At 37.3% G+C, this 24,142-nt stretch overlaps 1 protein-coding gene across 2 annotated transcripts in view; it reads right to left on the minus strand.

The window, feature by feature from the left end:
* Positions 1 to 24,142, minus strand: part of Dhc64C (dynein heavy chain, cytoplasmic) — a 1,460,071-nt gene that overhangs the window by 1,353,345 nt on the left and 82,584 nt on the right. For both annotated transcript variants that reach the window (XM_090376486.1, XM_090376487.1), the window contains exon 6: positions 2,906 to 3,126. In XM_090376486.1, the coding sequence (XP_090232612.1) occupies positions 2,906 to 3,126 (221 nt within the window). The remainder of the gene's footprint in view (positions 1 to 2,905; positions 3,127 to 24,142) is intronic.

Here is a 24,142-nt window from a genome sequence, read left to right on the forward strand (position 1 = left end):
GCGAGGTTATCTGATAGAGGTGTACAAAGCCTTGAACGGTTTGAGCATGCACAATGCTGATGGGATACTGCCTCTTGCTCAGAATAATCACCTGAGAGGGCATAAATTCAAATTGAGGATAGACAGATGTAGGATAGATGTGCGGAAATTTGCCTTTAGCCAGCGGGTAGTTGGTTGGTGGAACAGACTTCCATCCCTTGTTGTGGAAGTTGATAGCCTAAATAAATTTAAGGCTCAGCTGGACAGGTATGTCAAACGAACGGAGGGGGTGAAGTGGAAGGGGTGTTTTTTTTTGTTTTTTTTTTGGCTCATGTTGCATAAGCTTGCTTTCTTGCATCATATGCCTCTACTAATGCTAATGCGCAAGTGAGTGTGAAGATATTGAATCACTGCTTCGTAATGGACTGGAATTTTTCACTGATGGTTGATATTACTACTTCAGGTAAGCTATATTGTTGTCCCATTGTTGTTGTTTTTGGTGCTGGAAGATTGGCAATTTTTTGTTCGGGAATCCAGCAGACATCTTGTCTAGAAGGCCAGTGAAATGAGTGAGGCTCTCCATGAGGATGCATGAAATTTACCAATACAACATGTTCTTCAAATGAAGTTTCACAAATATTTCCCAATCCACCAATTATTGTCATAAATACAGGCAATGTATTGGCCAGATTGTAAATTAACAATTTGCACATATTGAATATTGGTTTCACTAGTCTGATCTACATGAGTTACAAATGATGATGGTGTGTCATTTGATACTCTGCAAACACAAATCTGTCTTGCATCAATAGGAATGAAGTGATGATTTTCTCTTGTTCCAGCAAGTATGACCATCTATGAATCTTTTCTCTTGAAATTGCCTTACTTGCTCAATTTCATCTTTAGAAACAAAGCAGAATTTTATTCCAGTCACATACTTGTCACAAAATTCAAACATGTTTCTTGGTGTTGGGATTTGGTTTTCGTTGGAGACTTGCACGTGCTGCCAGTCGTTTTATTGTTCCACCAATTCCATCACATGGTGACTTGCCATGACTAGTGCCAAAGAAATTCCATTCAGCACTGATATCAAAATCCTTCTGTGATGATGACACAAGTTAATTCTTGAATTGAACTACAGAACCAATTCAAATCACTGAAGTAGTAAATGTGCCCGATTTCTGTCATGAAACTCTTCAAATATTCAATTAAGTTGGTTAGAAAAACATGCATTGCAATTGTGTCATGATGAAGGCAATCACTGATTATGCAGAAACAAATTCTGAAGTTCAACATCCTTGTAATAAATGACAAATGGATGCAATATAGCCTGGCTATTCTCCCAGTGGAACCCTTGAATAGCATCTTGCACAACAAATGCAATTTTCTGCAAAATCAATCAAGATGACCAATTCTCGTGTCATTAGGTTTTCCTTTGTTGGCTTTAAATGGTAGCTTTGATGTTTAGCAATGTAGTGATGACAGGAAAGTTTAAATATCTTTATACTCAACTCTTCAATAAAATCTTCTGTTGTTAATTGCTTTGTGTCCAGTGTATCTCTGTCAGTGTGTATCCATTGCTTGAATTTAATAATATTTTCTGGTTCATTGTTTTCAAAAATATTCCCTAGAAACTTTTTTTTCATTCATCTATTCCTGTACATTTTTCACACCGATGAAGCATACAATCTTTTGACTCCAAATCACAGCTGTTTTACTAATGAGAACCTTGTAATCACATTCAACAGGACTTGCTGCCAGCATTAACTTGACATTTTGATGAATTGTGCATACACATACAGAATGTGTTCCTGGTGCACCAACTCAAGTTTTTAAAGGCATACTAATTACATTCTATGGTGCTCAATATTTTTCCACTTGGCCAAACTGCCAATCAGAATTTCCACAAAAATTTGTAGAAATTGGCACTTATAGAAAGATGCAGAGAAAAAATATCAAGAAAACTGGTGCACAATAAAGACTTGTTGATACATCACAGAAATGCTCTTGCTCATAACAGTCTGAATACACAACAATTTCATCAATATGATGGGCAGCTGCAACCTTATATGCCCCAATAAGTTGTTTTAAAATATAAGCAGATATTTATATTTAAAAAAAAAAAAAAACTTATTAGGGCATATAAATGTGCAGCTGCCTGTCACATTATGGTGGAAAATTAACCTCATGCCTAAGGAAGGTAAGATTTCCCACTAGACCACTAAGGCCTCCAAATCCCAAAGATCTGATTCTTCTTGTTCCAAATTGATAATCTGCACACAATGGGATTTCATTAAATTTCATCAAGAGTTCCATACAATCTCTTCCTGCCACCATCCGAGCAATTCATCCATAGTAACCCTTGCATCATTAAACCCCCATTCCAGACTACCAACAGTTTTATTTTGCATATGAGAAGAGTCATGCAACCTAAGAAACTGATACTTGCACTACATATTTGCAGGTATTCAGATCTGAAATTCCAAATTTGTAGATTTTTTTTTTTTTGTTAGCGCATTGGCTTCTGTGGCCACAATGCACCTTCCAAGGTTTTTTGCATTTTTACTCTGATCCAAGCCAGAGGCGGGATTCGAACCCACAACCTTTGGGTTACCAGGCAGGCACTTTACCCACCTGGCTAGCCCAGTCGGCTGTAGTAGTCTGTTGCACATGAAACACTGATCCATGGTCATCAGTGATATAACTCCAACAACTAAGGATAAAACCAAAGAAAAATTGACAAACCTTTCTTAAAAAAATTTGATATTTAAAGTCAGTTTTAAATCATATAAACATAGTTATTATAAAAATGATTGAGTTAATTTAATTTTAAATCATTTAAGATTAAATTTTAAAAGTCCCAGGTACACAAATTACATAATTTTATAAGGTAAGATTATTTTTATAATCACAAAAGTTATTATACCTTAAGCAACTGTGCCATAAGATCTCTAGATATTGCTTCAACCAGTCTTAGTGCTCTCTGAATAGGATATTTTGTGCTACGAATTTTGCGCAAGTGACTGAAGATTGCTTGAAGAGCTCCTCTAATCTTATCAAGTTCAGTGGCAGAGAGAAGATCATTCAATGGAAAATCTTTCATAAGAGGATTATAGTCGTTTACAGTAGCCAGTGCTTGCTTCAAACCTGAGGATATTATAAATTCAAATTAATAATTCTGCTCTTTTACAAGAAGTAATTTAAATATAGCAAATACAGAACAGTACAAAGCATATGCAACATGCTAGTGGAGATTGCCTAATATTAATATTTGCTATACTTAAATTTGATTGCAATATAAATAATTTTTTTTGTTTATACTCTGAGACAACCATACAAGGTCAGGAGTTTACAAGGTAGAGAAAGAATGACAAAAATATTACATTGTATTTAGTAGTTATGCTGGCTTGAACCACAGTCACTCAAAGTACCCGAATCACACATAATAAAAGGCCTATCCAACAACTAAATAAAATGATCTTAGGGTATATAAAAAAAAAAGGAAAAAAAAAAAAAATCACTAATTCAACTTGGTAATATTGATATTCTGAGAAAGTTTATAAAATGCATGAAACTTTTAGTTTTATCCTTTCTACACAAAGCACAATTTTATAAATAATGGTAAAAAAAATATGACAACGGGATTCTTTTGTATAGAAAAATCTGTACAGGTACTGTTGCTAAGATATTAAAAGACTGAATTTTTAAGTTTTGTTCATTTGAAGATCAACTAGTCAATTTTTTTTTTTTTTGTTTAATTTTTAATACAATGCCAATATGAACAATTTTGTATCACATTATATTTAAAAAAAATACAGAATAGAAAATGTTATTAAATGAAATCACCAATATATAAAATGTTTAATTACAATAATTAGTAACACTTGATTCTACTTTTACAGTATGCAGATTACATCTTAAAAATGGATCCAATTTAGCAAAAAAAAACTATTCTAATACTCTATACAATGCCATACCTTAATTTAAACAATTTTAATTTTATACATAATTGCAAACCCTTTACTTGTTTACATGCACAATGAGTAAAAACAAGGATTACAAATTTTCCTTTCTCAAACTGTTGACATTTAACTGCTGATGTTATATCTTCAATCTCTACTCTAGTTCTAGCAGCCTATTTCCACCCCCCCTCCAAAATGTTCCATTAATTCTTACTTAATATTATCGTTGTCCATTCCAGTTTATTCATTCCAGTTCCTCCCCCTTATTTCTATTTAAAGCAACATGGCTAAATTTCTTGATGTGAAAAGCTTATTTTTCCATCCCCCCCCACACACACATAATGTAAAGTTTCCAATTTGGACAAAGTTTGGATACAATTTCTTCCTATTTATTAAAAGTAAATACAATATTTAAAAGGGTATTGTAATATCAACAGACAAAGCAATTAAAACAAATTATACTATCCTGTATTGGAAAGGTTATGTAAGGAAAGACACCGAGCTTTTAAACAGATGAAATACTTTATAAACAAGATATTTTGTGGCTTATATGCTCTGGGTGCACGGAAACTGAACTTGGCCTGTTATAACATAAGATCACTCATCGGTGAGGACAGGATATTAGAGGTGGAAAAGGAATTGGAGTATCATCGGTTTGGCTGAAACAACAAGAAGAAATGAATCATAAGCTTATCAAGTGGAAATCTCCTGTACACCAATGGAAACAGTGAAAGGAGTGAAGGTGGAGTTGGATTTCTGGTCCATAAAGATTTTAAAAACAACATTTTGGAATTCAAAAGTACATCACCAAGGGTGTCAAGACAAATACTCAAGATTTCTAAGAGGTACAGACGGGCTGCAAGAGTAGCTCATGGTGTATTGTCAATGATATATAGGAATTTTTCTAGCAGGGATAGGGAGATGATTATTCCCCTTGTATAAGGCAATGGTCAGGCCACACCTAGAGTACTGTATACAGATCTGGAGGCTTCATTTCAAGAAATGATGTAGAGCTGCTGGAACGAGTACAGAAAAGGGCAACAAGATTAGTGAATGGAACAAAGGGGTGCTCTTACGAAGAAAGGCTTAAGTTTTGCAAATTACAGTGTCTGGAGACTAGGCATCAGCGAGGTGATCTGAGAGAGGTGTATAAAGCATTGAATGTTTGTGCATGCTCAATGCTGATGGGATTCTTCCACTCGCTCAGAATAATCACCTGAGAGGGCATAAATTCAAATTGAGGAAAGACAGATGTAGGATAGACGTGCGGAAATTTGCCTTTAGCCAGCGAGTGGTTGGTTGGTGGAACAGACTTCCATCCGTTGTCGTGGAAGTTGATAGCCTAAATAAGTGTAAGGCTCAGCTGGACAGGTATTTTGAACGAACAGAGGGGTGAAGTGGAAGTGGGTTTTTTTTTTTTTTTTGGCTGATGCTGCATAAGCTTGCTTTCTTGCATCAAATGCCTCTACTAATGCCAATGCTAATTTATGCACCAACATCGAGCCATGATGATGAAGAGGTTGAAAAAATGTACACCGAAATTGAGAGGTCTTCTAGATGAGCAGAAAACCCACTATACTATTATTATAGGGGACTTCAATGCTAAGGTTGGAAAAAGGCAAAACAGCGCAGAAAGGGGAACTATAGGAAATTTTGGTGAAAGAATTGAAAGAGGTGAAAGACTTGTGGAATTTGCAGAATCTCAAGGACTGTCAGTAATGAACACTTTTTTCAAGAAAAGGGTGAACAAAAAGTGGACATGGAAGAGTCCAAATGGATTAACTACTAATGAAATAGACTTCATCCTCACTAACAGAAGATATATTGTGAATGATGTCCTGAATAAGGTAAATGTTGGAAGTGATAACAGAATGGTAAGATGTAGGAAAGGAAAGGAAAAAACTGACTCGAGTAAATAATACAAAGGTCTTTGAGATAACAGAAGAGGAGAAAAAGCAGTATGTACTGGAACTTAAGAACAAGTTTGAGCTTCTGCAGACTGCTCAGGACCAAGATATCGACGAGGAATATTACAACTTTCTGAAAGCGATAAAGCCCAAAAAACCTATAGGGAAAAAGAAATCCAAAGAAGAAAAAAATTAGTCAAGAAACACTTGTCATGATGAACCGAAGACGACAAATGAGGAGCAAGAAAAACACTGACAAGGAGAAAATTGAGTATACTGAGTTATGCAAAGCCATTAGAAAGAGACTCAGAGAGGACAAGATTTAACACAAGAAAAGTAGAACAAGCATTAAGGAAAACAAAGAATTTAAATCAGCAGCCATGAGCAGTAATACAGAAAGACAAATGATACTGAAAGTGAAGAATAGCAATGGTGTACTTATAAACAGCAGAGAAGACATAATTCAAATAGCAGAAGACTACTATAGAGAATTATACAAGGAGCAGGGGAATTATGCCAGCAGTGGGGAAGATGGATTTCAAAGTAGCAACACATACAACATACCCGATATTCTTCCTGATGAGGTAGAACATGCATTGAAGAAAATGAAGAATCAGAAAGCCCCGGGGGAAGATGAAGTTACTGTAGAGTTGTTAAAATTGGGAGGAAGAGACATAACACAAAAACTGGCAAGGCTCATCACAAAGTGCATTAAAAAAATGTGTGATGCCTAAGCAGTTGAATAATGCAATCATAGACCAATTAGCTTGTTATCCCACATCTACAAGTTGTTCACAAGGGTCAAGAAAGAATACTTGATGAGAATCAACCGAAAGAGCAAGCTGGCTTTAGGACAGGATTCTCAACTATGGATCACCTTCACGTAATATCACAGCTAATGGAGAAAGCAAATGAATATAAAATACCATTATGCCTGGCATTTGTGGATTATGAAAAGGCATTTGACTCCATACAGCATAAGGCAATGTTTCAGGCACTGGAAAGACAAGGCATAGATACCCCACAGGGCCTGCCCTATGTGTCCTGCCCAAGACCATTTTGGTCTTGGGCAGGACACATAGCTCGAAGACATGACAAATGGACTAAAAAAAAAAAAAAAAAATAACAGAATGGTACCCAAGAGGAGCTAGAAGAAATCCTGGAAGACAAAGGTGGAGATGGATAGATGAAATCCATGAGTTTGTGGGTAGTAAATGGATGGCCAGTGCTCAAAACAGAAGGAACTGGAAAGTTGCTAGAGAGGCCTTCATCCTGCAGTGGATTGAAAATGGCTGATGATGATGATGATAATAATAATAATAACATGCTTTTCAAAAAAAATGAAAAGGAAGAAATCTAGAGTACTTAAACTGGCCACCTTTTCTGGCCATTTAATATCACCAAACGACAAAATAATTATGCCTAGGGGAAAAATTCCCACAAATAGCACCATAATTTTCTAATGCTTGTTGAATGCATGTGCACTGTGGCCCATCTTGCTGAAACCACATATCCTCGGCTATGTCTAGTGTGAAAATCTTGCACACTAAATTTCTGTGGTGCTCCTCAACATCTTTATAACTACAGAACAGTACAAAGCATATGCAACATGCTAGTGGAAACTGCCTAATATTAATATTTGCTATACTTAAATTTGATTGCAATATAAATAATTTTTTTTGTTTATACTCTGACACAACCATACAAGGGCAGGAGTTTACAAGGTAGAGAAAGACTTATGTAATGCCTCCTACTTTCCTTTTATGGGATGTAGTTTCACAAATCTATTAAAATTTCACATTTCACAAATCTATTAAAATGAAAATGATCCTAATCATTAATTTTGATAGAAATCTTTTTGTTGTATAAAGCTGTATTACTGTATACTATCATATTTAGATGATCTTGCAGTTTAATTTCTTGATCAATTTGAACTTTCTATGGGTATCCACATAAATATAGGATATCCATAAATTGATATAAATGGATATCGTGACTTAATTAAACAAACTTTTGAGAATGCATAATTGTAGAATGCATCATCAGAATGATATAGTGGGACTTCATTTAATGTTTTTCATATACTATCTCAAGCAGAGAAGACTTCAATTTCTGAGGGTATCCAAATCGTTGTCCATTTCCTAGACAATTTCACACACAAAATTATGTTCTCTCAAACAGATTTATTATGAGAACATGTGCTGAATTTAAATCTAAAAGATATTAAGTATCAACAATGAAAGGGTTGTTTGGTAGAGTTCCACAAGTCATTCTTTGTTCGATGGAGTTCCATTTTAAATCACAGTCATGAAATGACAACTTCCTGGGGGTGGAGGGGAGTTAAAAAAACTGTCCCACATAAAAACGTTTCAAGACCATACTTCACCATGTACCATACTTCTGCATACCAGTAGAAGCAAGTATGTAGGTATTGTAACAAGGTACTTAATGATTTTGTAATAACTGAGAGCTTGTTATGTTTGTTATTTGTTTTTTAGGAGCATTAGCAACTAAGACCACATTGCTCTGGGGATAGGCGGTGGTCATTCCCTGACCTTTCCGCATCCTCCGTATTTGGTGGTCATGGGCTCAAACCCCGGTCTAATGGTGTGCTACGCACTGATGCTCCTGCTACAGAGAATAACTGACAGCAAAGTGAATGAGAAACTGTTGAAGTTAAACATAAGAAAGGCACCTGGGGTGGATGGGATCTATCCAGTTATATGAAAGGAGGCAGCAAAGGAAGTAAGCAAACCCTTAGCCATACTTATGAGAGCATCCTTGGATTTGTGAGGTCCCAACGGACTGGAGATGTGCAAATGTATCCCCAATTCACAAAGGGGGATCGAAAGGTGACACGAGTAAATACAGACCAGTTAGTTTAACTTCTGTTCTAGGTAAAATAATGGAGTCACTGGTTAAAGATGCATTGCAGGATCATACAGACAAGACTGCAGCAATAATTCAGACATAGCATGGATTTGTTAAGGAATGTCTTGTCTGACAAATCTGATAGGATATTATGATGTGGTTACAAAGGAACTGGATGCAAAAAATAATTTTGATATCATATACTTGGATTTCAGGAAAGCTTTTGACACTGTTGCGCATGGAAAACTACTGTACAAATTGGGGCAGAATGGTATTAAGGGTAAGTTGCTACAATGGATAAAAGGATGATCGAGTAGAAGAAGACAGAGGGTGGTAATCAATGAGCGCTGCTCTTCGTGGAGTTCCACAGGGTTTGGTGTTGGGCCCACTGTTGTTTTGTATATTTATCAATGACATTGATGAAGGTAATTCAGGCTTAGTGTCGAAGTTTGCAAATGATACAACGGTTGGCAGGGTTGATAATGACAGTAATGGCAGTGTGCTACTGCAACAAGATCTAGAAAATTTGGGAAGATGGGCTGAGAAGTGGCTACTGAAGTTTAACATTGACAAATGCAAAGTACTGCATATGGGTAGAATTAACCCCAGAGGAACGTACCAACTGTGTGGTACTACACTTAGGGTGGTAAAAAATGAAAAATAACTGGTAGTAATTGTGCAGTCAGATATGAAGTTTTTTGAGCAATGCAGACAAGCTGCCAGAGCAGGCTGTGGGGTTTTGTCAATGATATATAGGAATTTTGCTAGCAGGGAAAAGGAGGTGATTGTCCCTTTGTATAAGGCAATGGTCAGGCCACACCTTGAGTACTGCATACAGGTCTGGAGGCTTCATTTTAGGAAGGATGTAGATTTGCTTGAGCATGTACAGAGAAGGGCAACAAGATTGGCGAGTGGAATAAAGGGATCCTCTTACCAAGAGAGGCTTAAGTTCTGCAAAATGCAGTGGCTGGAGACTAGGCACCTGTGATATGATCTGATTGAGGTGTATAAGGCCTTGAATTGGTTGAGCATGCTGAATTCTGATGGGATTCTTCCACTTGCTCAGATTATGAACCTGAGGTAGCATAAATTCAAATTGAGGAAAGACAGTTGTAGAATAGATGTGCAGAAATTTGCTTTTAGCCAGCAAGTGGTTGATTGCTGGAACAAACTTCCATCTGTCGTGGAAGTTGATAGTTTAAATAAATTCAAGGAGGAACTGGGAAAACATTTAGAGGGAATGGATGCGTGAAACTTTTTTATTTTATTTTTTTGGCTGATGCTACATAAGCTCATATGCTCACTTTCTTGCATCACATGCCTCGATTACTATTACTACAGTGCATCTATAAAAGATTGAATATTATTTCCTTATTATTCTTGGAGCAATTTTCCTTAGACGTAGTATTGCAATTATCGTACAAAAAAAACAACTAAAATTGATAGTACATATGAACTTTGAAGGCCAAAAAAAAAAAAAAAAAGTAGTTGGAATTTTCTAATGTGATCCCGCTTATATTGCGATGTGATTCTTTGGACCCCAAGCATTGCATTTTAATGGTTTCAGCTGTACCAATTAAAATTAAATTCTGGTAACCTTTAAAAGGGGTTACCTCATCAAATAATCATATAGTAGTAAAAGGCAGTACATGTGTAAAAAATATAATTTTACATACATGTATATAAATCAATCTGTTGTAAGAAGTTAAAAACAGCTGATGTGTCATTGTCAAAATGGTGTCACAACTCACATATAGGAGAGTCTTCAACCCTGATCAAAATGGAATGTTTCAAATGACTATATCCTATGCAGAGCTGGGCAAGAACAACTTCCTCTTCAAATCAAGGCTACGCTGCTATTATTATTCTTTGGCTGTCTAAGTGCTACCTGAGAACATTCTACCTAAAGTTCACAGATGCAGTTTGAAGAAAAATATGGGAAAAGTGGAGTGCTAAAGACAGTCACTTCACCAGAAAAAAATTCACTGGCACATTCAACACTAATTGTGCATAGTTTTCGTCCAAATATGAAATGTAAAAGTAAAGGAAGTCCCATGAACATAAGAATGGCTCCACGACTTTTCCCACTAAATATTAGGAGACTGAAGGGATATGAATTTGATGAGAGGCAATCAACGTTCAGCTAGCAATTTCAAAATCAGCTTTTAAGTTTTTTGACCCCTTGGAAGGTTTTAGTATCTGCTCAAATTCTACAGCAAACTTCAAGAAAGTTATATACAAGTATATAAGCAAAAAAAAAAAAAAAAAAAAAAGTAGATTTAGAATATTCAAGCATTACTCAAGGATGGTATGTTCCATCGAGATAATTTTTTGAGTACATTTGGTTGGTCCCTAGAGCGATCGGGCACAATAAGGATTTATTGTTCTCGATCCATTAGAGAAACACCACCATTATACACCAATGAGCCAAAACATTATGATCAGCGAGTTGTTATGCAAATCAAAGCAACTGCAGGTGAACAACGGCATGTGCACAGGTCGGGACATACTATAAAACACACCTGATACTGAGCTCCGTTAATCAGCATTACTCTTCTTCTTCAGATGGGAAAGGCAGCGGACTTAAGCAAGTTTGACAAAGGACAAATTGTAATAGCCAGACGACCGGGTCAGAGCATATCCAAAAGAGTAGGATGCTCACGGTCAGCCTCCTCAGCTGAGGAGGGGAACCCCCAAAGTGTTGGAAGAGCAGGCCTCATCGACGCTTGAGGTGAGCGAAGGCTCTCCCGGATGGTACGTGGCAACAGAAGGGCGACTGTGGTGCAACTCGCCGGTAATTGGAATGCAGTGATGGGAGTAATGTGTCACAACACACAGTACATTGAACCCTGCTGAAAATGGGGCTGCATAGCCGCAGGCCACTCCGAGTGCCCATACTAACCACAGTTCATCGGCAACGGTGCCTACAATGGGTACGTGAGCATCAAAACTGGACCTTGAGTGATTGGAAGAAAGTCATCTGGTCTGATGAATCACGTTTCCTGTTGCACCGTGCGGATGGTCAGATACACGTACATCGTTTACCTGGGGAAGTAATGGCACCTGGATGCACTGTGGGACGAAAACAAGCCAGTGGTGGCAGTGTCATGCTTTGGGCGACATTCTGCTGGGATACCCTGGGTCCAGTCATCCATGTGCCAGGTACACCTTTCTTGGCAACGGTCTTCCCCTCTGGCAGTGCCATCAGCAGGATAATGTGCCATGCCACACCACCCGGATTGTTCGAGACTGGTTCGCGGAACATGAGGAAGACTTCCAGGTATTGCCCTGGCCTCCAAATTCTCCCTCCAGACATCAATCCCATTGAGCATCTGTGTGTTGTGTTGGAACATCAACTCTGATCTGCAGCATCTCAACCACGGACATTATAGGAGTTAAAGGATCTGCTGGTTACATTTAGAAATCTTGTAGTGCCCATGCCTCGCCAGGTACAAGCTGTTTTGGCTGCATGTGGAGGAGCAACATCATATTAGGCAGGTGGTCATAATGTTTTGGCTCATTGGAATGGCACAGAAAAAAATAATAAAAAAAATATTATAATAATAAAAATATAAAAAAAAATTTGCACACTCAATTTACCCAATCTTTCTAATAATTTTGGTGCAAACATTTAAATTTATTCAAGATACCCACTTCTGCCACTAGATGGATGTCTACAGCAACAATCAATTACTCTGGCAGAATACACATTTCAATGCACCAATTCTGTAACCATTTTCTTTTCAATTTAAATCCATATTCCCAGGTACGTGTCATCTGAGAAAGTAAAGATGCCATCAGCATTTAGTTGACTTAATCCTTTTAAAAGCTATACACACTCAATTAGGTTACCATAAGATTCCCGACGTCCAGAGACTGCAACTCGCACAACCATCTTTCTTGACTAAATATTCAATTATTCCTGCATTCTGCTTTTAGTGTGACTGTAGGAGCATCACATGTGTGCCTGCGTACACCTATTTTCTTTGCCATGTTTGAGTCTGTCCAAAAGTAACAATTATATTCCCAATAAAGGATTTCATGAAATTTTATGTTTAGTTCTTTTTAGGATTTATCAAGCCATCCCTAATTTCAAGGGGGGTAAATCAAACAAATAGAAATCCAGCAATTATTTTTTCCATACAATTTGTATGGGAAAAAGAAATTCATAGATTAAATGTAGTTTTAAAGGAGTACTGTCAGATTTAGACAGCCCGTGCATGCTTCAACATCTGCTGTAATGTAAGACTCATAAATGTGGTCACTTATGAAGGCATATATATAAAGAAAAAGACTTAAAGGGGGGGGAGGAATGTATGGGAAAGGAGTAAGATTCTTATACAGTTTGAATTAAGCTGAACAGCTCAATTTAAAGAACAAAACTAGAGTTTATTAAGTGTTCTCTAATCTTAGTAATTAATTAATAAAGACATAACTATATTTACTTTTTGCTCCTATTCATCACAGAAGTAAAAATAAAAAAATAGAATGAGCCTGAAATGCTCACCACACTAACTTGTTATTCTTCTTTCCTCCCTTTCTGATAGACTGACATCCTAAAATGAGGGTTCCAAATTTGTATTCAGTTTTTTAGATGTGGCCTGACCACTGCCTTTTAAAAATTAATAATCAATCACCATTTTGTGCCTGCTGGCAGAGTATTGTATGTCACTATGTCTCCTACCATTCTGCCATCTCTTTATCCATAGTAGTAGTAGTAGTAGTAGGATCCTAGTTAGCATTAATAGAGGCACATGATGCAAAAAAGCAAGCTTATACATAATCAGTCAAAAAAAACCCTTCCCATTTCACTAATCCATTCATTCCAAATGTTTGTCTAGTTGTCTTGAATCTATTTAAGCTATAAACTTCCACAATGCAGATGGAAGTCTGTTCCAGCAATCAACTACCCACTGGCTAAAGGCAAACCTCTGCACATCTATTCTACAACTGTCTTTCCTCACTTTGAATCTATACCCCCTCGGTTTGTAATCTCAGCAAGAGGAAGAATCCCATTAGCATTAGTAGCATGTGATGCAAAAAAGCAAGTGTATGAACTTATGCAGCATCAGCAAAAAAAAAAAAAAAAAAACACACCATTCCCTCCAAATGCCTGTCCAGTTCCTCCTTAAATTTATTTAACCTATAAACTTCCACAACGACGGATGGAAGTTAGTTCCAGCAATTAATCACCCACTGGCTAAAGGCAAATTTCTGCACATCTATCTTTTCTTAATTTGAATTTATGCCCCCTTAGGTTCATAATCTGAACAAGTGGAAGGATCCCATCAGAATTCAGCATGCTCGACCCATTCAAGGCCTTGTACACCTCAATTAGATCACCACACAGGTCCTAGTCTTCAGCCACTGCAATTTGCAGAACTTAACCCTCTCTTGGTAAGAGGATCCCTTCAATCCCCCTCACCAATCTTTTTGCCCTTCTCTGTACACACTCAAGCAAATCTACATCCTTCCTAAAATGAGGCCTCCAGACCTGTATGCAGTACTTAAGGCATGGCCTGACCATTGCCTTATACAGAGGGACAATCACCTCCTTCTCCCTCCTAGCAAAATTCCTACATATCATTGACAAAACCTCATGACCTGCCCTGGCAGCCTGTCTGCATTGCTCAGAAAACTTCATATCTGACTGTACAATTACTCCCAGGTCTTTTTCATTTTCTACCACCTTAAGTGTAGTACCACACAGTTGGTACATTTCTCTGGGGTTACTTCTACCCATATGCAGTACTTTGCATTTGTCAAGGTTAAACTTCAGTTGCCACTTCTCAGCCCATCTGCCCAAATTATCTCGATCCTGTTGCAGTAGCACACTGCCATTACTGTCATTATCAACCCTGCCATTAAGCCTGCTCAATCCATTCAAAGCCTTATACACCTCACAGGTGCTTAGTCTCCAGAAGCTGCAATTTACAGAACTTAAGCCTTTCTTTCCTTCACCAGTCTTGTTGCCCATCTCTGTACTCGTTCTAGCAACTCTACATTCTTCTTGAAATAAGGCTTCCAAACCTGTATGCAGTATTCAAGGTGTGGCCGAACCACTGCCTTATACAAGGGAATAATCACCTCATCCCTGCTTGCAAAATTCCTGTATATCGTTGACAAGACCCCATTACCTACTCTGGCAGCCTGTCTGCACTGCTCAGAAAACTTCATATCTGACTGCACAATTATCCCCAGGTATCTTTCATTCTCCACCACCCTGAGTGTAACACCAACCAGTTGGCACACTTCTCTGGTGTTACTGCTGCCCATATGCAGTACATTGCATTTGTCAATGTTAAACATCAGTTGCCACTTCTCAGCCCATCTACCTAACTTTTTCAGATCCTGTTGCAGCAACATACTATCATTACTGTTATTAACAACCCTGCCAACCTTTGTATCATTTGCAAACTTTGGCATTAAGCTTGATATACCCACATCAATATCACTGATAAATATACAAAACAACAATGGGCCCAACACCGAACCCTGAGAGACATCACTAATAACATTAGTCCACACAGAGCAATATCCGTTGATTACCATTCTCTGTCTTCTCCCGCTCAACCATCCATTTATTCTTTGTAGCAACTTGCCCTTAATGCCATACTGCTCCAATCTGTATAGTACTCTTCCATGTGCAACAGTATCAAAAGACTTCCTGAAATCCAAGTACAGTCAGTCCTCATATAGCACGATAGTTGTGTTCCTAGAAACCCTCGTGCAATATAAACAACAGGCCCTATGGGAAAAATAGGGATAGGTGCCAACCACCCAAGATTGAACACACATTTGTAGCCAAAACATTACTCAAAACACAAATTATCGTAATCAAATACGTAAATATTTTATTACAACTATTACATAATAAAATATTGCTAATGCTTTTGCTTCTATCTTAAGCAAACTTGTTTTTGTTTGATTTTCTATCCAAACAGATGACAGCCGTTCCATCTCTTCCAATTCTTTGTGTCATAATCTAATGTATTTTAATTACACTTTGAGTTGTTCCTACTATGAAAGTTGTTTTTATTTTCTCTGCATTCTTTGTAATTCTCAGTGTTGCCTCATTTAGGCCTGTAGCACGTGCAATATCACATGGTCTTTCATTTCACTCAAAGCATTTCACAGTTTCATATTTTTTCTCTATTGACAGAGGCAGACTGGCCATAAGCTTTACCGGGGAAACACCGGTGAGCCGGAGGCCGGTGTGATTTTGGCCATAAACGCTAGTATGGGGCCACTACAAATTTTCATGGGTAAGAATTTTTGACCCAGTCCGCCTCTGTTTATCGATATTGCTTTTCCTTTTCTCTCTGAATCTGTAGTGTCTTCACCAGGACGGTGAAGACACTACAGAATCAGAGTAAAAATGAGTAAAATACTTCCTTTTAAGTATTTTACTCATTTTTAGGGAATAAAACACAATTACAAATGAGTAGGCATGCTTGATACACATAAACAAAGCTGAGCGCGCGAGTAGCAACTGAATAAACACCGTAAAGGCAGAGACACACTATGAACACCTCACTAGCTCACATTTTACTAAAGCACATTTCTGGAGGTTACTACCGTAAAACAATAAAAACAATTTCCAATTGCGTTCCTACTAGTGGAATCTGTTATAAAGTGGTAGTAAACTCGATTTAATTGCATTTGTAATAATACCGATAGCTAGAATGGTGTGGGTTTTTACGTTATTATGGTGAAATGTGTTTCCCTTTCAGTGATATAAAAAACCAATACATTTTCAGAATCTTCTTTTCATTCCTATCATCTTGCATTCAGTTGGGGTGATTCCGCGTTCGAATGCCATTTCTTGTAAACACAAAGGGGAATCGTGCAGAAGCGAATTCTGTTTGTGTTATATACGATATTGTTCTCCTATTTATAAATCATGTATGATCGGATTCGTGTAGTGTAAACACATGTTATACGAAGGACTGACTGCATAATATAAAAATTATTTTTTACATCTTGTTCTGTTGTGACCACCTCATAGTATCCAATCAAATTGGTCAGACAAAACTTGCACTTGACAAACCCATGCTGTGTCTGAATTATTACTGCTGTCTTGTCTAGATGATCCTGCAATGCTTCTTTAACCGGTGACTCCATTATTTTCCTTGGAAAAGAAGTCAAACTAACAGGTCTGAAATTACTCTTGTCACCCTTTGTGAATTGGAGATGCATTTGCACATCTCAGTCCATGAGGACTTCCCCCAAGTCCAAGGAGGGTCTCATAATAATGGCTAAGTGTTTGCTTGCTTCCATTGCCACCTCCTTTAATATAACTGGATAGATCCCATCTACCACAGGTGCCTTTCTTATGTTTAACTTCGACAGTTTCTCCTCCACTTTGCACTCAGTTATCAAAAATCATTTAACTCACTGTTAGAATTTGATAAAAATCTGGCCCTCTCCTCCTTGAATAACTCATGTGTGAATGTAGATGCAAAATACTCATTTAGTTTGGAAGATATCCGAGAATGGTCATCTACAGTCAAACCACTGATATCAAGTGGACCAATCCGATTCACCCCCTTCCTTTTGGAGTTTATATAAGTAAAGAAGTCTTTGCTGTTTTTCTTTGCATCCTTTGCCAAAGATTTTTCAAAATCTGCCTTCACTTGCCTAACCTCCTTTGTGACTTGATTACAGACTAGCTGGTATCTACCATAAGCTTCTGTGTAGCCTAACAATTTATGTGCATTCCATGTATGTTTTTTTCTCTGCCATTGGTCTCATTAGTTCATTTGACATCATTTGGGCTTAAGCCTAGAGCAGTATTTCTTAGTTGGAACAAAAAGACTAGTTACTTCCAAAATTACTTCCTTGAATGTGTCCCACTTAGAATTTGCTGTTGGTAACATCAGTTAGTCCCACTGAATAGAACCTAAAAATTCTGAGACCAGTAGAGTCGCCTTTACAAAAACAAAATCTCTTCCCTTCACCCCTGATGGTAGTTACATCTTTAAATAAATCCCGCATCGGTGCACTAATCACTGCCACTTAATGATTCCTTTATCTGTAAATTCTTAATGCATGAATAATAACTGCTGATAATCAGATCAGCAGTGTTACTAACTCTTGTTGCCTCTCGAACATGCTGCTGTAAAAACAATCATCCAATAAATCCACAAAAGCCTTGCTAGTGTGTGAGTGACCAACCCACAAGTTCCAGTCAATATTTGGGAAGTCAAAATTCCCCATTATAAGACATCTGATTTACTGCTCTACTATTTCTCTGTATAATTGTTCATCAGAGTCATTGGCCTATTTTTACTTTCCCAGTGATTCTGTGACACCAAACTGATTCAACACTGCACTGTCCAAATATGGTAACTGGATGAACTTCCTTAGATTTTGTGTTTCTTAACTAAAGCATAACCTCTCCTTCCTTCTTATCCTTTCTGTACACATTGTACTCCGCAAATTCCAATTCTGCGTCCCTTATATCCGAGTGGCACCACGTCTCTGATATCCCAATAATATCCGCATAGGAAATTTTAACCAGCACTTCAAATTCATCAAATTTATTTATTATACTCCTAGCACTGGTGTACATGCAAATACACATGCACCTGTTCTTACTCTTATTTACTCTAACACGGCCCATGTATTTACTTGTTTGGTGACTCCCAGCAGTTCCTGAAATACCCAGCAACTGGTTTTCCGGGCTGCTGTCATTCCAATAGAAGCAGTGTAAGAATCATTTCCGCCTCTGCCTGCAGATAGATCCCATCTATTAGGCTACCATTAATCTATTAGTCTGTGAATACCCCAAAGTCAGCAGTTTTTCAACCCACCTAACATTGCCTCGATAGCATCAGCAAGTATTCTTGCACCCCTTCTATTTAAGTGTATCCCATCCCTGTAGAAGCAATTTCTCCTGTTAACAAGCACAGACCATGCTGAGAAAAATTCTACCCCATGAGCCCTGCACAATCTCTCCAGGACCGAACTGATTGACAAGGATCTCATTACATACTCGCTCCTATCGTGTCTGGGCAGGATTGCAGACACTTTCAAATTTAACCCTAACTCAACTTTTTTTCACATTAACCTGTAATGCCACATTGTTGTATAAATTTGGTCCAATCATAAATGCAGTACAGTAATGAAGGTTCTACTAAAATCCAAGTACATATTAACATAATTCTTTCTATTCAGTTCCTTTCTAATGACATCATAGTAGCTAATCATAATGATCAATCATGATTTCCCTTTAACAAATCCATGCCTTAGGGCTCAATCCCATCAAGCTGATTGTACAACTTATCAAAATAAATACATGGGCTGTGCTAGGGTAACTAAGAGTAAGAACTTGTTCACATATAATGCCAGGAGCACTGAAAATAAATTTGAAGTACTGATTAAGTAATGAAATGCAGATATTGCAAGAATAGCAGAAACAAGTTGTTAGTCACATATATGTGTTGATGAATTTAAATAAGGGGAATACAGTGCAAACAGAAAGAACAAGAGAGGCGGAGGGTTATGCATTTAGTTAAGCATATTAAATATAAGGCAGTGCATCCAGTATACACGGGTGACCAGTGCAACGTTGAGTCAGTTTGGCATGATATAAACACAGAGAAAACAAAATTGAGTGTGACGAGTATACCAAACAACTATACAGAGTAAAAGCGAGTGGGCTAGCAAATCAGAATCACTCATAATGGGGATTTTAACTTGCCAGATGTTGACTGAAATTTTAAGGTTGGTCACACGCACTGGATTTCTTAGATGACTGTTTTCTACAGCACCAGTAAAAGAGGCAACAAGAGTAAGCAATACCACTGATCTGGTTATCACCAGCGATTCTTCATGCATTAAGAACCTGCAGGTAAAAGACCCAATGGGTGGCAGCAATCACAGTGTACTAATGTAGAATTTAATTAAAGGCATAACTACTGTCAAGGGTAAAGGTTTTTGCTTTCATAAGGACAACTACAGTGGGACCAACTGATGATATTACCAACAGCAAATTCTAAATGTGAAATATACATAGCAAACATGGCAGTAAGCATAAAAGCTACTAGGCTTTTCAAACCAAAGAAGAAGAAGATAGACTGTTCAAGGCTTAGACCTAAATGGATGTCAGATCAACTTTTGAGATGTGTGGCAGAGAATAAAAGTGCATGGGATGCATATAAATTATCAAGTGATACAGAAGCCTATGGTAGAAACAAATTACAGGCAGTTTTCACTTTAAAAGTGCCCGGGTTTACGGGGTTTTTCCCCCAAGTACAGTAGACTTGATTTTCTGGGATAGGTGGTAAAAAACAAATCCCAGATAATCAATTTCCCGGTTAATCCAAAAATACAAAAGTCCCGGACATACATAAGAGATACGTTCCAGGACTTCTTACTTCGTCGAGTTTTACGTAACTTGGGAATGACAAAAACATATTGCTACTATATTATTATTGACAAATCTGAATTCCGCATGATACTTGTTAATGTTTGGCCATTTTGATACATCCTTATTATATTGATTCCTTAGAGATTTAACAGATGCACCATTTTCAAACTTTTGAATAATTTCAAGTTTTGTTTAACTGAAAATGCAACTCTTGCGTTTACCCATCATTTTCGTGATTTCTGAACAAAAAAAAAAAAAAAAATTCTATGAAAAAAAACCTCCAACATCCATGATATAAATAACGAAACAAAATTTGTCCTTTTGCACTGCAACGGAATACAACAATCAACAGGACACACTAAATCAAACTAAACATTTGGTCTCTCTCTCTCTCTCTCTTTTTTTTTTTGAGCGGCGGATGTGAAGACAGCGGGATTGCAAGATAATAGGTACACTAATCTCCCAATGAAGACTTAAATTCCACTTGTAGTTTATTTATGACTTGCAAAATATCTGTTTATACCTATTCTAGTTATTACTTGAATTTTTTGATTTCTGGTTGATTTTTTTTTTTTTTTTTTTAATATGGAGTCTTGAAGTGTCCCAGTTAATCAAGAGTCTGCTGTATCAAGTATCAACAAAATCGAAAATATGAACATTAATTGCAAAAAACGAATGTTAAACATTCATAAATCCACATTTCAAACCACGTCCATAGCTATACAACAATACAGTGTACCCATCTTTCTGAAATTAATCAGTTCCAGAGACACCATCGTATCGTTAAAATATCATAATGTGAACCCAATAACGCAATGTGTTTTTTGGCAATTCGTTTCAAGATCTCGGAAGTTGAAATTTTCACCGTATAACTAAGCTATTTATCTGCCTAAAAAGTTAAGGTCACGAGCGTGACCTTAAGGCCATATAAAAGGTCATGAGCTTGGTTTGTAAATTGTATTAGTTACCAATTCAAATCATTAAAATGCACTACCCTTCATCGTTATCATATGTTCCGTTATAAGAATCAATTTTAAACACCTTTGTAATATTTTTCTGAAGCACATTTCTGGAGGTCACGACCATAAAACAAAAACAACTTTCACTTTCCGGTTTATTGGGCTTTTCTGTTACTGCAAGAAATTATAAACGAGTAGTAAACTCGATCTTCTTGCATTTGCGAAAAGACTGATAGCTGGAATTTTGTTTTTTTTTTTTTTTTTATGTTATTAGGTAAAATGTGTTCCCTTTTACTGAAATCTTCAATTGTATAAAAAAAAAATTTTCAGAATCTTCTCTTCATTCTTTTTTTTTTTTAAGCTTTGTAAACTTGTTACTCCACGCGAATCGTGTTAGTTGCAATTTGTGTGTGCTGTTAAAAAATGCTTATGCATGCAATCGTGAAATTTATAAAGAAAAGAGAAGATTATCTTGGAAACAAACAAACACCTCTTGAAACATTTCTGAAGAAATGTTTCAAGAGGTGTTTGTTTGAACCTTATGTCTATGGGAAATAAATTCTGGCTTTACGAGTTCGTTTTACAAGCGAGCGCTAGGAACGAATAAACTTGTATAGTCAAGAACTACCTGTAGTCTGTAATCAAGTCACAGAGGAGGTTAGGCCAGCTAAGGCAGGTTATGAGAAATCGAGCAAAGAATAACAGCAAAGCCTTCTAAGCTTATATTAACAGTGGAAGGAAGGAGCTGAATAACATTGGGAGACAATGTCTATGGGTTAACTGTGATAACCCTGCCCAGGTTGAAGCCATATTGAATAGGTATTTTAAGGAATTCTTTAGGGAAACGAATGGTGGGTGTTTAACAAACTCTTACAAGGAGCTAAATGACTTTGTGAGAACTGAAAGGAAAGTAGAGAAAAAGTTGTTGAAGAAGAACATAAAAAAGGCACCTGGTGTTGATGCCTTTGGGAGGCATCAACACCAGGTGCCTTTGGGAGGCATCAACACCAGATGGGAGGTTCCTAGGGACTGGAACCGTGCGAATGTATACCCAATTCATAAAGGATAACCAAAAGGTGAGGTGTGTAATTACAGACCTGTTAGCTTAATGTCTGTTCCTGGGAAAATAATGGAATCACTGGTGAAAGAAGTAGGCATGATGTAGCCGAGTGGTCAGGAGCGAGAGTGCATAGCACGCGTTCCTTGAGTGGACCGGGGTTCAAGCCTGTGACTACTGAATACGATAAATATTTGTATTTACGATTTATTGTAAACTCTACTGACTTGGTCGTCGTGCCAGAATATAAACAGAAAATTTATTTTTATTTAATGTAGAATCATATGGACAGGCATGCAATTATACTGTAATCACAACATGGATTTGTCAAAGGACGCTCTTGTCTAACCAATCTGATAGGTTACTATCATGCGGAGAACTAGATTCAAAAAATAATTTTGACATCACATACTTGGATTTCAGGAAGGCCTGTGATACTGTTGCACATAAAACATTGCAGTACAAGCTGGAACAATGTGGCATTAAGGGCAAATTACTGCTATGGATAAAGGGATGGCTAAGTGGAAGAAGAAGACAAACAGTAGTTATCAATGGGTTCCTCTGGGTTCAGTGCTGGGCCCATTGTTGTTTTCCATATTTATCAATGGTATGATGAAAGTATACCAGGCTTAATGACTAAGTTTGCAGATGATACAAAGATTGTCAGAGCAATAACGACAATCACCAGATAAACTATTGCAACAAGATCTAGGAAATTAGTTTGATGGGCTGAAAAGTGGCATTTGAAGTTTAACAATAACAAATGCAAGGTACTGCATTTGTTATTGTTAAACTTCAGTAACCCCAGAGTAACTTGCTTAGGATAGCAAAGAATTAAAAAGATCCAAGGATAATTGTGCAGTCAGACATGAAATTCTCCAAGCAGTGCAGACATGCTGTCAGGACAGCTAATGGAGTTTTGTCAATGATACAGGAACTTTCCTAGCAGGGATTAGGTGGCAATTATCCCTTTATACAAAGCCATAGTTGGGCCGCATCTTGAGTATTGCATACAGATCTGGACAACTTAGTTTAGGAAGCAAAGTAGATCTGCTGGAATGGGTGTAGAGAAGAGCAACCAGATTGGTGAAGAAAAAAAGGGTGCTCTTACCTAGAAAGAGCCTCAGTTCTGAAAATTATACCATCTTGAGACTAGGCACCTGCTGGAAGATCTGACTGAAGTGTTTAAAGCCTTGAATGGATTGAGCTAACTGAATGTTATTAGTGGCATGCTTCTGCGTGCTGTGACTACTCATGAAGGGAGAGGAGTGGCATAAAGTCAAGATGAGGAAGGACGGTTGCAGGACAGATGTGCTGAAGTTTGTCTTTAGCAAGTGGTTGATTGTTGGAACAGGCTTCCATCTGTTGTGGAAGTGGATGAGTTGAATAAATTCAAGGAAGAACTAGACAAATTCTTGGAGGGTAGAGATTGGTGAACTATGTAGGTTTTTCTTTTGGCTGATGCTGTATGAGCTTGCTTTCTTGCATCATTTGTCATTACTACTTCTACTATTGACTATTTCTGCCAGTACTCAAACATTCTGCCAAGTCTGCATTTATCTGCTTTCCCTTTGAACCGCCCTTATGAATAGGAGAAACACTTGCACATATCAATCTACAGGGATTTCCCCTAAATGTAAAGAAGCTCTCATGATTATATTTAAGTTTTCATTACCTTGTCTTTACAATTCCTTTTAATATCATTAAATAGATTCCAATAATACAATTATTGAAATTAGCCTAGGATGTTTTGTTCACTTTTTTAGAATATTCTTCTGCATCTGGATCAAATTTCATATTACTAGGTTAATCTAGTGATATAAAATTTTATTGCTGTTAAACAATGTTTTAACAAAAAATAATTTTGATATCATATACTTGGATTTCAGAAAAGCTTTTGATATTGTTGCACATGGACTGCTGTACAAATTGGAGTGGTATGGCATTAAGGACAAGTTGCTAGAATGGATAAAGGGATGGTTGAGTGGGAGACAACAGAGTGGTAATCAATGGATGCTGCACTTCGTGATGAA

This window comes from Mastigoproctus giganteus, chromosome 6, assembly GCF_048544385.1.
Source record: "Mastigoproctus giganteus isolate SK-2022 chromosome 6, ASM4854438v1, whole genome shotgun sequence".
NCBI classification, from domain to species: domain Eukaryota; kingdom Metazoa; phylum Arthropoda; class Arachnida; order Uropygi; family Thelyphonidae; genus Mastigoproctus; species Mastigoproctus giganteus.